The 15,436-nt window shown below is 42.8% G+C and overlaps 1 protein-coding gene across 2 annotated transcripts in view; it reads left to right on the top strand.

The window, feature by feature from the left end:
- The window catches only part of LOC108720848 (uncharacterized), a 23,747-nt gene continuing 8,311 nt past the window's right edge, over positions 1-15,436 (top strand). For both annotated transcript variants that reach the window (XM_018445088.1, XM_018445089.1), the window contains exon 1: positions 1-4,453. In XM_018445088.1, the coding sequence (XP_018300590.1) occupies positions 1,134-4,453 (3,320 nt within the window). In that variant the 5' untranslated portion in view covers positions 1-1,133. The remainder of the gene's footprint in view (positions 4,454-15,436) is intronic.

The raw sequence follows: 15,436 nt of genomic DNA, 5'->3' as shown, positions 1-15,436 counted from the left end.
GACAGTGACTTCGCGTGTAGCGCGTAACCGGTGGGCGACCTGCAACGCCCGCACCGTGTGTTATGTCATCAATGACAATCCCAGGACGCGGTGCTTCGAATCCGGCATGGATAAACGCGAGTGATCGATAAAGATTAAGTGGATGCACAGTGGGTATTCCGCCACCAACGAAACGTACGGATTGATCTTGCAAACTGAGAGTTTGCCGAGGTCCACCCCAATTTGATTTCCGCGACTTCCCGAACGTCGCCCGGCACGTTTATCTTCCCTCGTGGTATCGGTCTCTCGCGTTTCTCAAAGGGAACCCTTTGCACTAGACAGTAACTATATAGTTAAGCTATATCAGCGAGAGACTCGTTTGGTCGCCTGATGGGTCGAACTCGATGTTCGGCGAGTTTGTGCGAGTCGACGCGCTACGGCGACGAGCTTCGATGAGGATCGACTCCCGCGCCCGTGTCGCTCTTGCGTATTTCTATTCGGCGGCGCGACATCAACGGTGTCACGGTTCGATAGCCGGATGAACGCCGGCGACCCCGTCTGTTTTAGCGGCGTCGGCGGGGCGATCGAGTCTGGGATCGGAAGTACGAGTGTATGAGCGAACGTCGACGAGCTCTCGTAGTCACGACGAAACGATAACGACGAAGCTTGGTGGTCACGACAATTTGGTCCCGGATCGGCGGCGGAAGCTTCGTTCCGGGTCGACAATGGCGCGATGGCCTTGAGGATCGATCGCGCGGGAGCGAGTCGGGTGAACGGTCGGGGTTTCGGTCTGGCGCGATTGAATCCGCGCGATCCACACGCCGCGTGATCGTTTCGCGCGTGCCTACCGGGTGTCTATGATGCGCGGAACGGTAATCGGACAAACGCGTCGTCATCATGTCGAAGAGACACGTCGTCGAGATGTGCGGAAACGCGAACGGAAGTATGTGAACTACGAGACTAAGTCATACACGTAGGCAGGTTGCGCGCGCGTGCAAAGAAAATCGCGTGTCGCATTACGCGGTGGTTGCAATAATCCGATAACGCTCGCCGGTTGTCGCTGAAATCATCATCGATCGATCATCGGCGGTTGAGTGACCGGAAGCGATCCCGTCGGACGAGAGAGACAGAGTAATCGTTCGTTGAATGGAGTAATGAGCGGGGCCCCTGCGTGGGGCACAGTGCCCCGTCGTCAAAGACGCCACCATCATCACCACCATCATCATCAGAAACATCAGAAGCGCGTCCGGGACGAAGAATCACGGAACGAAACGCTGGATGAACCCGAGGAGAAGCGACCGAAGGTCAACCCGATCTTCCTGTGGGCGTCGCAGCGTGAACAGAAGATCATCGAGGTGAGATGCGAGGACTACGATAAACGTAATCGCATCAAGCTCACCAAGACCGCGCAAGGATGGCGTTCGATACCGCGCACCACGTCCAACATGTACACGATTTCTCTAGCCGCCACCTGCAAGAAGACGGATATGGCCGATACGTCGCCGGCCTCATCGGTCTCGTCCAACGACGAGAAAGAGAACGGCAAACGATGTCTTCAAGAGCCGGCGAGCGCGACGGCGAGCTCCCTTCGATGCCATCCGCTAATATATTCGCCGAACGGCACGACGAACGGTTTGCTTACTGGCGAAGATGTAGGCAAAAAGAGGCAAGGATACGACGAAGAGACGAATCGTCGAGAATATTCCTCTCCCTTGGGAGCTCGCGACAAGGTTAACGATAGCGAGGATAGAGAAAAAAATAACAAAGAGGATAAGAATTGCGAGCAAAACCAGCCAAAGGATTGTTTATCCAATTTGAACAGTGAGGATAGTCAAGGCTGGATTAACCTGCAGAGATTGCAGATGAACAAGCTGTTTCAGCCGCGCGTCGTGCTAGAATTGCTGCATCTATCGCAACTTCCCGAGAGTGCGCATCAAAATGTCGTTCACCACGCGAAAAATAAGGACGCAACGGCGAATGAGACGAAGCGGACAGAGGAAAGTAACGAGCGGAATGAGGAAAATACCGTGGAAGAAGAGGACGAAGAGGAAAAAGAAGAAGAGATGGACAACGAAGACGTGGAGGAGGAGGAGGAGAGCAGCGAGAAATCGAATCGAATGAACAAGGCGGGTATTCAGGACATATTGAACATGATAGATGCTACAGCCTCGCCCGTTCTCGCCACTGATACTCCCAGTGCCGACTTGCCGGTGGACTCCACCAAGACTTACGAGGTCCTCGACGAGAAGCCATCCGTTGAAAGACAACAAGTCAAGGACGCAGAGCTCGACGAGAAGGATCAAACAAGGAGTGTATCTAGTTACGAGACTGAAATTGTCGACCAAGACGGCGAGATTGACGATAAGCTGGAGGTGCACGAAGAGAAGATCTTAAAAGATCTGTCAGATTGCTGCCTGCAGGAGATGGAAGACACGAAGATCCAAATGGAGAATAATCTCGGGCTTCTTTCACTGGAGAATAATGCCGAGACGACTCCGAATTCTTGCAAAATCGCCGAGGCCGACGGCGGTTTCATCGTCGGTCGATCGAAATGCAGATCGAAATCTGTCATCACGTGGCAGTCGAGCATACCGACCGAGGAAGAGGAAGCGCCAGACGAGCCCGGCGACCCGTTGAAGCTCGATTACGACAGCTCGAGAATCCTCGACGCCCTAAGGAATACGCCGGGAATCTCGGTGTCCATAATGAGAAATGACACGCCTGAGGTCGGCAAGAATCCGATCGTACCGCCTGCGAGGCCACCCTCAAAGGCATCTTCGTCGAGCAGGTCGCCCGATTCTCAAGCGGAATGCGTCGAGAAGCTATTGAAGAACGCAAACTTCGACGGTTCGCCTCGTAATCTGCCAGGTCTATCGATCGTTATACCGAACTACCGCTACAAAAGTGTCTCCGGTAAACTAACAACCTCACCGAGCATAAAGCAGCGTGTCGAATCGCCCGAAAGCACCGTTAGTTTCAACAAGGTTGACGCGTATCCGGAGGAAATGAAAATGAATGAGTTTCCTCACGAAGAGGACGGAGACGAGGAAGAAGATGAGGACTGCGACTCGCAAGTTATGGAAGACCTTAGACAGCAGAAAGCGGATTCACTGGCGTACGACGGTATCGACGCGGATTACTACAACGGGAACAGTACCAAGAACAATCAGGAAGATCGTAAAATTCTACTGGAAAATGTAAAGGGCGATTCTGCCTGGATTAGCTCTGGCAAAAACAGTGAGGCGCAAGCCAAAGATAAAGCATCTGGATATCGAGATCTCGAGCACTTTGATGAGCAAGTCCTGGAGGAGCTGCGATCCCGCGGCACCGTAGTAGTCTCGCCACAGCCCAGCGGAATTCCTTGTTCTCCCGCGTCCAGGAGACCATCATCGGCTTATCTCGAGAGATTACTCCCTAGTCCGCCGTGTTCAGTGTCCTGCTCGGAGGATGCCAAGAGCGAAATAACGCTTAAGAGCATCCTGGCTTCATCCAACTGCGCGGATCTGCGAGATTATGAAAAGACAAAAGAGGGACTGATCCGGTCCGATCAAAGCGCCGATCAGCCTATTTCTCGACCCGTACACTCGAATATCGATAGAAATATGAAAAGAACTAATCAGCACAGCTTCCAGGAACGTCTGAACGTTCACAATCAAGAGGTGAGGAACTCTGGCAGGCCAATGTCCAGCGGCGACATTCACAGTATCTTTTATGCGATGACTGAGCGAGTCGCGCCCAAGAGACCAATGTCTGCCGAGTGGCAGACCGGACAACGGCATAGGAACCAAGCCGTTTATTACCAAAAGACCGTCGATAGAACGAGGGGTCGCTTCAATGATCAGGAGCAAGATCAAATTACTTGCGCCACGTCCAGCAGCACTGATAAACTCCTAGATCCGGCCAGACAGCTCCGCGAATTAATCGAGACCGTCGGCCATCTGATCCCCGATCCTCTCCTAGTTCCTCGCGACTATTTGCCAGGTCTGGCTGCCGCACCGGCGACGGAGATACCGAAGTTACTAGCCAGCAGACCCGAACTCAGGCTACCCGAGGCTCTTACCAGGCCCGACCTTCTTCGGGATCCCGATCTGCTCGTGATATCGCTAGCGCATCTGCAGCACGTATTGGACCATGGCGAGGGCCCAGTCTCCAGATCGCAACAATTGCAGCCGCGGCAACCTAGCACCGTCGTTAACGGCACCATTATTAAAGGACTGTCTGGTTCGGCAAACGGTAACGGCGTGAAAGACGGCGGGTTCACCGTTATTACTAGCAGACCCAAACTCAGTTGCAAGCCGATTTGCACGTTGATGCCGACGCAGCCCATGGACTTATCGAATGGCGGCCGATCGCGCATCAACCACTATTCGCCCTTGCTCAGAGTGCGCAGCGGATTGCTTAAGCAGGAGCCGGAAGTGAGCTCTACTGCGAGCTCGCCGGACGAGTCGCAACTATGGCATCCGTTATTTGGCAGGTAAACATTAATCTTTATGTTTGCTTTTTTTTCGCCTTCCACTTCACACCGTCGTCTCAAGTTTCCTTTGCTAATCCGACTCTGTCGAGCAAGTGAAAAAGAACGGACTGATCGTGCAAATAGCATCGTCAGATAATAATAATAATATAAAAAAGCTAAAATTTCATAACAGAGATATAGAAATACCGATTGAAATCTAGTAGACTCCAATGTGAGGTCCAAAGATTAAATTTGCTTAATCGTTTTCGAGAAACCGTATCTTGTTTAAGTATTCTCTTATTGTTAGTAAATTACAATTTAATCTCGCTAATACGGGCAACTGAGAGTAATTCTACGCTGTTTTTGGTGCGCCAAATTAATAATTTAATTTGTTACTATACATACAAATTGTTTGTTCGCATGTGTTTCGTCTGTATTATATTCGACTTAATTATTTGAACGTTTCGGACCCTTCCGAGCCATCTTCAGCAAAATAATTCATTAGAGTGTATCCGTCGACAAAGTTTTCATATGCAAATGCCGGATGAGCCTCTTCCAACTTCTCGATTGAAAGTGTTGACGACATTTTTTTGAACAATAAAAATCTTATTTTTAGATCGTACAATGTGAGAAACACAATTAATAATAGAAATTCAACAGCCTATACCGGTCGCGAAGCTAGATCTTTAATGCTTTAAATAATTCAATGTGAATTATATATATACTATATATGTACTTGCATATGTAACATATTTGTAGTCCTTCAAACTGCGCGCTGAATTGGTTTTCCGGACTTATAAACATAATTAAACTACTGAAATAATATCACGAATTAAATTAAATTGACAAGCAATTCTTAAATAATTTTGATGCACAATCAGGCATCAAAATAGCAAGATGTTACTGTGCTGAAAAACTGTAAATAAATTTATTGCGAAAAATATTACCTCTGCACGCAGTTTGAAGGACTACAAATATGTTATATATATGCAGGTACATATATAGTATATATATAATTCACATTGAATTATTTAAAGCATTAAAGATCTAGCTTCGACCGATATAGGCTGTTGAATTTCTATTATTTTTTTGAACGCCTTTGTCATCCTTACATATGTATTCGCCCTCAATTTGATATAATTATTCGATTTCTGGCAGATTTCTATACTATAATATTAAAATAATAATAATAAATTTCGAATGTATAATAATAATAATTCTCAAATGTTTTATATGTGCTTGTAAAAAGCTCAGTACATATATGATCTGTTGTATTAAAAAAGTATTAAATTTCTACAGAATTTTATTTCGATAAAATACTAAATTAATGCGTTTTAAATTGAATCACATATTTATTTCTGTCGAAGTAAACAATTCTATTAATGCTGCGAAAATTACGAGCGAATGATGAATTTGAGGCTGCCCAAGAATAATCGGAATGAAATTGAATGATAGCAATTATTATATATTTTTCCCGCTGGGTTATCTAATCACATAAATTACACTGTAATAGTTGATATAATCAAACGTTCATTCAGAGCGCGATATATATCCGATGAAACGCACGGAGGACGTGCTAGCGAGTGGACGGCACTTCGGATATATTTAGAGCGAAAGAGGTGAACGGAGGAAACGTAAAAAAAAAATGAACAAAGTGGCATCGATGCTTCGCGTACTCGCGCGCAAATAGGTCGGCCTTAATAACGATCGTGACGATCCGGGTGCACGAAAACAATGCTGTTGACTCCATCGAGTGATCACGAAGGCGAGAGACGAGCAAAGAGACGATAAAGCGCGACGACGTTGAAAGAAAATCGACGTCAGAGTCACAGGAATAATAATAATAATAATAATTCTCGAATGTTGACGATCGCAGGAAATACATTTATATGTTGGTCCCTTCCGTGTCTGCTATTAACACGCGACGACATGTTTGCACGCATGGAAAATATGTTCCTGTCCCATAAATGATTAAATTTGTATCATTTGTATCGATCGTCCGCATGGCTCGAGAAATTCATCATATCTTTATGAATATGAATCGCGGGGCGAGAGACTGCTGCTCTACGATTCCGTTTGATTCGCCGATCCCAAGTGAAATCGACGATTCGCGACGGTGATGTGACGATCGTCGTCGGTGTGACGGGATTCATTTGCATCTTAATACTGACGAACCAGCCACACTATCGCGACGTGACTAACAAACTCTACTCGAGCTTGCCACTCGAGCTTATAACGAGCCGATCGCACGTCGTACAGCGACACTGTTAAATATTTAAATTAGATCGAACGCCCGTGCGACAGGGCGCTCTCGCGCCTCCTACGTCGACAAGTCGAGCATGATTTACACCTTCCTCACGGAGGCGTCGCGAGAAGGATTGATGACCGTTGTTAAACGTAATTAGCAACAGAAATAACGTTTCGTGAAAAAAAAAAAAATGAGTCGGACCGCGATAGCAAAAGTTTCCACATAAAGCTATATTTCAGTAAATTTCCACTCGTTGCTCGTTTTCAAGACGAGCTCTTTTATTCTCACTGTCTACAAAATTTTACGAAGTTCCACGTTTTACGCGTCATCTATTCAAAGCTTAGAATAGAATCCTCGAAATTGTGATATATCGAAATTTTTGGCTCGCTCGAGATGGATAGTTTATCTCACGGAGGAAATTTTGATCAGGAAGTCGCCAGTTTCTCGATCCTGCGGCAAATACTCTGTAGCTAATTGATGATCGAGACGTCTCTAATTAGGATCGCCTTGCTGCACGATTGGTTGTATTGGCACAACGCGAAATTGGGTCGTGGCAACGCTTCTCGTCCTATGTTCGTTTGTCTACGCCTAATTTGTTAGCTCGATCACGACATCGACGACGACGGCGACGACGGAAAAGCGTTATTGCGCAAGTCCGCATATTTAGGATTCATAGGCTCGAATATAGATTCGAAGGACCGATAAGAATACGTGGATAGAAAGGACAAGGTTATCTGGTGACTGTAAGTTAATTCTTCATAACGGTCACGCCAGGAAGGACATCTACGATTTATTATGTTTAGATCGCTTGGAAGTTGCTTCGATAAATCAGCCTTGGATTAATTTTATCAGTGTAAGACTACTTTCTCGTTTGTCCTTCGAATGACGTCTAAATTGTAATAGAATAATAAGTTTGTTTATTCTTTTCCCCATTCAGGGAAAATGTAACTATGTCACGCTGTGATAAAATTCGTCGTTTTACGTATTCACATTTTATATATTCGTCATTATCAAATCGTTATTTATCGTTATCAGAAACAGCCATTTTTATTCGTATTACATAAAAACATATTTTTCGACGTGAGAAGGAAAAAATAAAGATATTTTAAATTTATAAAAACATTTATTTTAAAATTATTGTAATGAACAATTCTGTTTTGAATACAAAGTAAACCGTGAAATTCATTAATTTTACCTCATTAGGTAACCAACGAAAATTTCTTGTTTTCGTCATGTTTGCGGAAATTAGTATCCGTTGATTATCGATTCGCCATATCAGAAGAGTAGCTCGTATTTAATTCTCTTCGTATCTCGTTAATGAAATGCGAGGAACAAAAGGACTTCGTCAATTAATAGACGCGGGTCGCTCAAAAGAGACAAAGAGAGACCGACCGGAAAGTCCCGGTCTCTCGGGATTACACGGTGCTTGATCGCGCGATCTGCGCGACGTAAACACGAGCACCAGCCAGCACTATACGTTTGCACATGCACGGCCTCGAAAGGCACGGGTCCCGAACGAACGCCCTTTCGCCACGGCAGAGCACTTGTGTAAATAGCATTAGGATGCTACTCTCCGCCAGCGAGCGGACGGACGGCTTTAATGAGAGGGAGAGGCATTAGAGGAGGGCCCTCGTCGTCGTCGTCGTCGTAATCGTCGTCGTAGTCGTCGTTGTGTGTGACGTCGACACGGAACATTCATCGATCGGGCACAGGGAATTCGAAAGCGCGGAGGGTCGCGGTGAAGAGGAGGGAGAAATGCTGGACAGGAAGCAAAAATTTCACCAGGGTTTAACCCTCTCGCGAACGGCCGGGTGATCGGGAGGGAGGCAGGGAGAAATCAATTCGTTATTCCGGTGTAACGATCTCGCTCTGAGAGGATTGTCCCGGGTATTCCTATTATTTTTGAATATTCAGACCTGAATTACGATAAAATTTCATTTTGCAGTTCGAATTTCGAATGTTCAGCAGCTCTCTGTTCAAGCAGTGTTTTAGTTCTGTTAGGTGTACAGAAGGTATGGTTTTGCTGAAGTAACTAAACATTTAGCTAGATACAGATCTGGAAAGAATTTTGTTACAACATCAAAATAATTATGTAGGAACTTCAAGCATGATAACAATACTGGAAAATTTTTACGTTCTAGCAACCAGTTTGAGCATTATACATAATTATTTTGATGGTCAAACAAAATCATTTTCAGATGTGTATATCTAGCTAAATTTTGAAATACTTGAGGAAAACTATTTTTTCCGTGTATATAAAAAATAAAATGATTTTGTAATAAAATAGAGAAAGAACATACGTATATGTGAAGAAATGCGTTAAGAAGAATCGTTTTATCTATGTAAGCAGAAGGCGATATCATATGTCTTCGATATGGAATTACATTGTGCGCATCATGTAACGACAATATTTTTTTCTATTATTTGTCCATACGGCAGCACTTCTTGCATAATTCTCTTGCATAATCGCGTCATTCTTCACATGGCAACCGTCGCAGAAAGAGTTCGGCTGAAAAAATGTCTCAAAGAGTATCGCTCCGATTAGTATTCGTCGTGCAACTTTGTAAATCAACAGGATGTAATGTACATCACCCGTTGATAAGATTTTCTGCTCGTGTTGCAAAAAGCACGCGGCGTCGTGCAACGTCGACTAATCAAGTGATAATTAAAAAAAACAGCTCTAATGTCGTTCTCAATGATGTAACGATCGATAGAAAACAGCAGGAAGGGTCGCACATTATCATCCCTGTCTTCGTGATTAATTCACATGCCGGTAGATAGATGCAACAAACCATAAAGCGATCTTGATAAGCGTAATAGGCATATATCGACAAATAAAATTATATAGTAATGGCGAAGTAAGCTTGCGCTCAAATCACGTAAAAAGACGCAATCAAGTATTTTTTTTACGTGCAATAAATCTTAAATTATTGCATGACTATTCCACATATTTATCCGAAACCGAATATATTCAAATTATTGGTCAATGGTAACCTAATCCCTTGAAGTCAAATAACATTTTCGTTGATTTTATCTTTGTTAATTTTATTTTTGCTAAATAACAATTTAAGTTAAATAACATTTTGTTAATTTTATCTTCCATGTGTACTAGAATGTAATTTAATTAATTAATTTTTGTGGATACTATGGATAGTTTCGGAGTAAACAACGTCCATATTAATGTATGCATTTACAATTAGTAAAATTATTCGGATCCAGATTCAATGGAGAAAATGTATCAAATTTAATTTATTATTTAATAAACTAAATTTATACATTTTCTCAAGTTAAATTTTATTTAATTTCATTATTTTAATTTAATTAACGATATATATTGAGTAGAAGCAGTGGTGACCTTTAAAAAGACAACAAATAATTCAAATTGGATACAATTCGACATTACAAATTTAACAGGGTACAGCTAAATATGTTTCAACTTGCAATTCTTCACCTGATTGAATTGAGATGATTTTTTTCATAAATTCATAGTGTTCGATCATGATCGAAAGGTCAAATAAATCGAATTCATCCGCCTGTCCAACTACGACGATAATAGCCAGCGATATTTTCTCGTGGAATATTGCACACTCCCGTGCCCGATTCTGTCCTACTCTACGATGGAATCCGAGATCTCCCGCCATAGAATTGGATCGGCAGGGACGTAGCTGTCGACCAGAGGACGAAAAGATTCGAGAGTCGGCACACGATTTACGAGACGTGCGATCCGGGATCGGCCGAAGCTCGCCAGCCCTGAAGATTCACCTCGCCCACGTCCACGCCCACGTTCCCGCCGCAAGGAGAGGAAGAAACTACGTGAGAAAGGGAGACAGGATCGGGAAAATGGAGAGAAAGAGAGAGAAGGAAAGGGATGAAGAAACGAGCGAAACCGAAAGAGAGATGAAGAGGACGACTCAAAGTCAAAGGAAGAAAAAGTCGATGGACGGAGAGTAGCTCTTGGTCGTTCTCTTTTCCCTTTTTCTCTCAGCTCGTCTATCTTCCTCTTTTTCTTTACCCTCCTCAGTTTCTCAATACGTCGTCCTTCTTCATCCTTTTCTCATTCGACGTTCTTCGTTCTTTCTCGTTCTTCCTTCCGCCTCCCCTATTTCTGCCCAGTCTCGTCGTTACCTCACTTTCTTCAGCTCGCTTCCTCTATTCATTTCTCTCGTTTTGCCTTGCTCACCGTTTCGCGTGCCTATATATCCATAATTCGCTTCGACATTCGCGATCGGGGCTGCTCGAGTTTGCGGTATCTTTTATAAAGTCGCCTGTGTCGGTGACGAGCATCGCGACACAGTGATCAAGCCTGGGGGTCATTGGTCCCCTGGGACTGCCACGGGGAGACCCCTTCTCTACTGTCTCTTTCCCGTTCTGCACTTCCCCGCCAACGCCAGCCATACGTAGGTATATCACCAATGTGAACGCCCCTTTAAAAGCGGATCGATGATCACTAGGAAGTGCGCATACGTCGTTAATTCGCTCCGTCTGTACGAAAGGGTGATAACATCAAATTTTGAAAGTCATTTTAGGATAATTCATGAGAGAAAAATTCAATTTCCATTAAGGAAACAAAATTGTTTTCTTAATTACACAAAGAGACGAATGAAAAGATTTAATGACTTATTCCTACTTATAAATGTAAATTAACTTTAACTTTTTCTCTCGGTGTAATTTATTGTTTAATTCTAATTCTTAGAACTAGAAAAAGATAAAAAGTAAATTAAATTAATATTAAAGTTAATCTACATTGGTAGAAACGGATATTAAGGGAGAAAAAGAATCATATAATTTATATTCGACGTGCGTGTTTGACAAGAATAGTATCGATCATCCGCGAAACCGAAATATGTACACTATCGAGGAATGTACTAGTAATATGAAGGTTATACTTCCTAGAAAAGAACTCAACTTATAACATGACTATCCACAGGAAGTAAAATTACAACAATCACATAATGTAGATAACTTCGGGAGAAAGTTGGCCGCCAAGTTCCATCACTTCCGAAGAATAGGACGCGGAACGAGAGAACTCGAAGCTGAAAGTAACGACTATCGGACGGACGGTGAACTCGATGCACGGTAATCTAAATTCGTTCGACGGAAATCAGGGATTGTAGTTGAGAGTACGTCACGTCGGACGCATATAGGATAAATGACTTAAAGATAGATTAGAGATGAAAGAGAAGTGTAAAATCGATCGTAGTAAAATCGAAACGTTCCTCGCTTATGTCTTGATGAAAATTTTTCTCAGACTTTTTTATATAATTTTTCAGAATGTTTATGTAAATTTCAGATATTTTCAGAATTTTTAATTAATTTTATAACTTTTTAGGAAATTTTTCAGACTTTTTATACAAATAGGGACATTTTTCAGAAGCGCCAAGCTCTTTTCTAAAATGTTCCATATATGCGAATTGTGAAATATTTTAAGATTTCTCATTTTATAATTTCTAATAAAATCTTACAGTCTAAAAAAAGTTTAAGATATTTTTTCAGAAATTGTAAGATGTGAGAAATCTCAGAATTTTTAAAATATTTCAGAATTCATATATCCTTCTCAGTATTTTTGAAGTGTTCCAATTTGCGTACAAACTCTGAGAAAAATTTTCACCATGGTCTACAGTTCCCTCGCTGAAAAGTTCTATTGTTCGAGAGTGCGCTTCGACGTACCTATTATTCATTAACGATGTACTCTCGGAGCTTTTTTCATCTCTTATTTAAGCAGGACATGTGGCGCCGTCTGCTTCTAAGTTTTTATAAAAGATAGCATATGCATATTTAATGCGTGTCGAGACTTGGCGTCAGACATTCGCGTGCGGTGCTAAATAATGAAAATAGGAAATCGGACATCGATCGTCAGAAAATCCGCTCATCACCAGGTCGACGACGCGACGCCACCGTTGTCACGCGACCTTGGAGTATTTACGCAATGAAGGAGCCAAGGCGGAACGGGAACACGCATACTACGCACCACGTGCCGTCGCTCTTTGCAACGCAGAGATTCGTACTTCTTCATTAGCACACGGCCGCTCTCGCGGATCAATGCACGCACATTCTCACTGCGCGAACAATGGCCTGTGTTCTTTGTGTTCATTCGGCGCTAAATGCGTCCCTCTAATTCCGAGCATATGCGAGAATTGTGAGTACAGGTACGAGAAAATCAGATACCGGCTATAATTAACGTCAAATGTAGCATCGTGAATACACCCTTATCTATAATTACATTGCCCGTCTTATATATTATATAAATCGAGGGGATAATACACTTAATGTAATCGTGGGACAGAGTCCTCGAAATCATTATAAAATTCATATGAAATCTCTATGTATAATCCGATAATTACATATGGTATGCAATCATGAAAAATCATTGTATAACATTAAATAAAATCGTATATTTTATTACCAAATGACTTCATACGTATGTAGTAAAAAAAATTATTTGTAATCATTAGATGAAATTATATGAAATCATGTAATCCGTAGGACAATATTTCAGCTAGTGGTTACCCCTTTGATATAAATCTAAAATTTCAATCATTAAATTTTTGAGGGGTGTAAACCAATATATAATTCAACAAATTTATGTCGACAACTCCGACCCTTCCGACAATTCATGAGGTGTCTTTTCGATAATTGAAATCAGATTGACGTTTACTTTGCGGCGAACATATAATATATATATATATATATATATATAGACGTGTGTTATACATAGTTTCTTTTTTCAGAGATTTCAGTTTCGCCATAGAGCGACCGGCATGAAATCTTTCGTGGATCGATGACTATGTATAGCCGGCGCAAAGTATGGCTGTGGATGCGAGATGAGTTATATCGTTGCACCTAGGCGTATTTTGAGCTTTCGGGCGCGTTTATTACTGTTATTTGCGATTATTACGATTCATGGCTTTTCGAGCAATGATTTTTTTTTCGATCGTCTGTCGAGCGAAGCTCTTCGCTTGCGAATCCTAATAGCACAATTCATCGGCGTAACATTGGCCCAACATATCCCCAATGTATGCCAACATTTAACCAATGTTTCGTCAATGAATTGTGCTGCTCGGGAAGATTCGCTCGGAGACTTATGTCCGAACGAGGGTCGAGAATTACATGTATGTCGCTTGACGCCACGTGGCTTCTCGGATTAACATTGCCCCCGCGTGAAACCTGTGATTGTGACAACCAAAGACATAGAACATAGACTGTACTATCCTTGTATAAAATTGGTCGACGAGAATGAGAGAAATCGAACGCGAAGTCGGCCCGTTTCTATCTCTTTCTATGCAATCTATCACAATCTCTTAGAAAGAAAGGAAGATTGATCGTCTTTTTACGCTTCCCACCTCTTATTTGTGTGTGTGTGTGTGTTGGCCACATTTGATGTATCTACTATTTGGGCCGGTATTCACAGTCGATTCTTATATTTAAGACTTGTTTTAAGTACAGTCTTAAGATGTCAGGAACCAATCAGAGGGTGAGATACTCATAGATGGATTTTATATTTAAGACTGTCTTAAATATGATCTTCAAATGTTGCGAACTAATCAGACGGCAGTATTAACATCTTAAGACATTACTTAAGAGTCTTAAGACTGTCTTGAAATAAGAACGAATTATGAGAGAGAGAGAATACTGGTCGAAGAATCACATTAGTATCTTAAAATATTACTTAAGACGGTCTTAAAATAAGAATCGACTATGAATATCGGTTTTAGACGGATGGCGCAATCTATGCTCCATGTTTTGGTGACAACAAGGTAAAGATTCGTTTGACAACGCGTACTCGATCTTGCACACGTACGTGAACGCACGAGCGACCTCGTAGGAAAAATGAAGGAACATGTCTTATTATCTATCGCTTTTTTCTTTCACTTTGACACTGGCGTCGTCGTTGCGTCAACCGTCGCACGACGTCGGACGATCGATAAAAGAAATGAAATGAACGAGGGGGGATTGTAAAGCGAGGAAGAATATTTGAAGATAGTGAGCTTGATCGCGGGTGACGCGGATCGTTTCATTAGAAAAAAGTGTATCGCCTGATGTAGAACCAAAGGGGATCGCGCGCTCGTCCCTTGTGCGAGGAAAATTTTACGTAGAAATCGAGCCCGCGTTTCTAAGAAAAGATAGTGTTATAACCGTTGGTAAATCTGTTTTACACGAAATTTTCAGAAATAGAACAGCCAGACATTAAAGAAAAACAATAATCCAGCTAGACTCTCGCTCCACGGTCTTTGTCGCTTTTCTATACCGTATTCTGTACGTCACGCCGCGTGCGCCGAAAATAAATTTAAATTAAATCATACGGAAAAATGATTGACCGCAATTGACATTGAATTGTCGAATAATGTACGAAAGACGATTTGCAAACAAGGGTGACCGGTATGCACGTGTCGGGTTCACGTGGCCACGTGGCTTTTCTTATGACGCGCGTACGTATTTCACTACCCTTTGTACCAAAAGATTCGCGAGGCATTCGGCACCACCGTGAAGCCGCATCGCCCACCCTCGGATCGATGTGTATATCGACATGTACATGAGCGTATTTATGTATGTGTGCGTGCGTGTACGTGAGCGCGTAGGCGACTCTATGGAAGGATGGCTATGTTAGACTCACTTCGACGAGCAGTGACGTGGTTGTGGTAGCATAGAGAGAAGGACAGATAGGAACGATGGGGGGGGGGAAAAGATGGAGATGAAGAGAAATAGGATAATAAAGGAAAGTGGATAAAGAAAATAGTGAGAGAGTGAAAGTGAGAGAG

Source organism: Mycetomoellerius zeteki, unplaced genomic scaffold (assembly GCF_001594055.1).
Source record: "Mycetomoellerius zeteki isolate Tzet28-1 unplaced genomic scaffold, Tzet1.0 scaffold155, whole genome shotgun sequence".
Classification (NCBI taxonomy): Eukaryota; Metazoa; Arthropoda; class Insecta; order Hymenoptera; family Formicidae; genus Mycetomoellerius; species Mycetomoellerius zeteki.
Note: the sequence above shows the minus strand (reverse complement) of the source record. Positions and strands in the feature narration are given on the sequence as shown.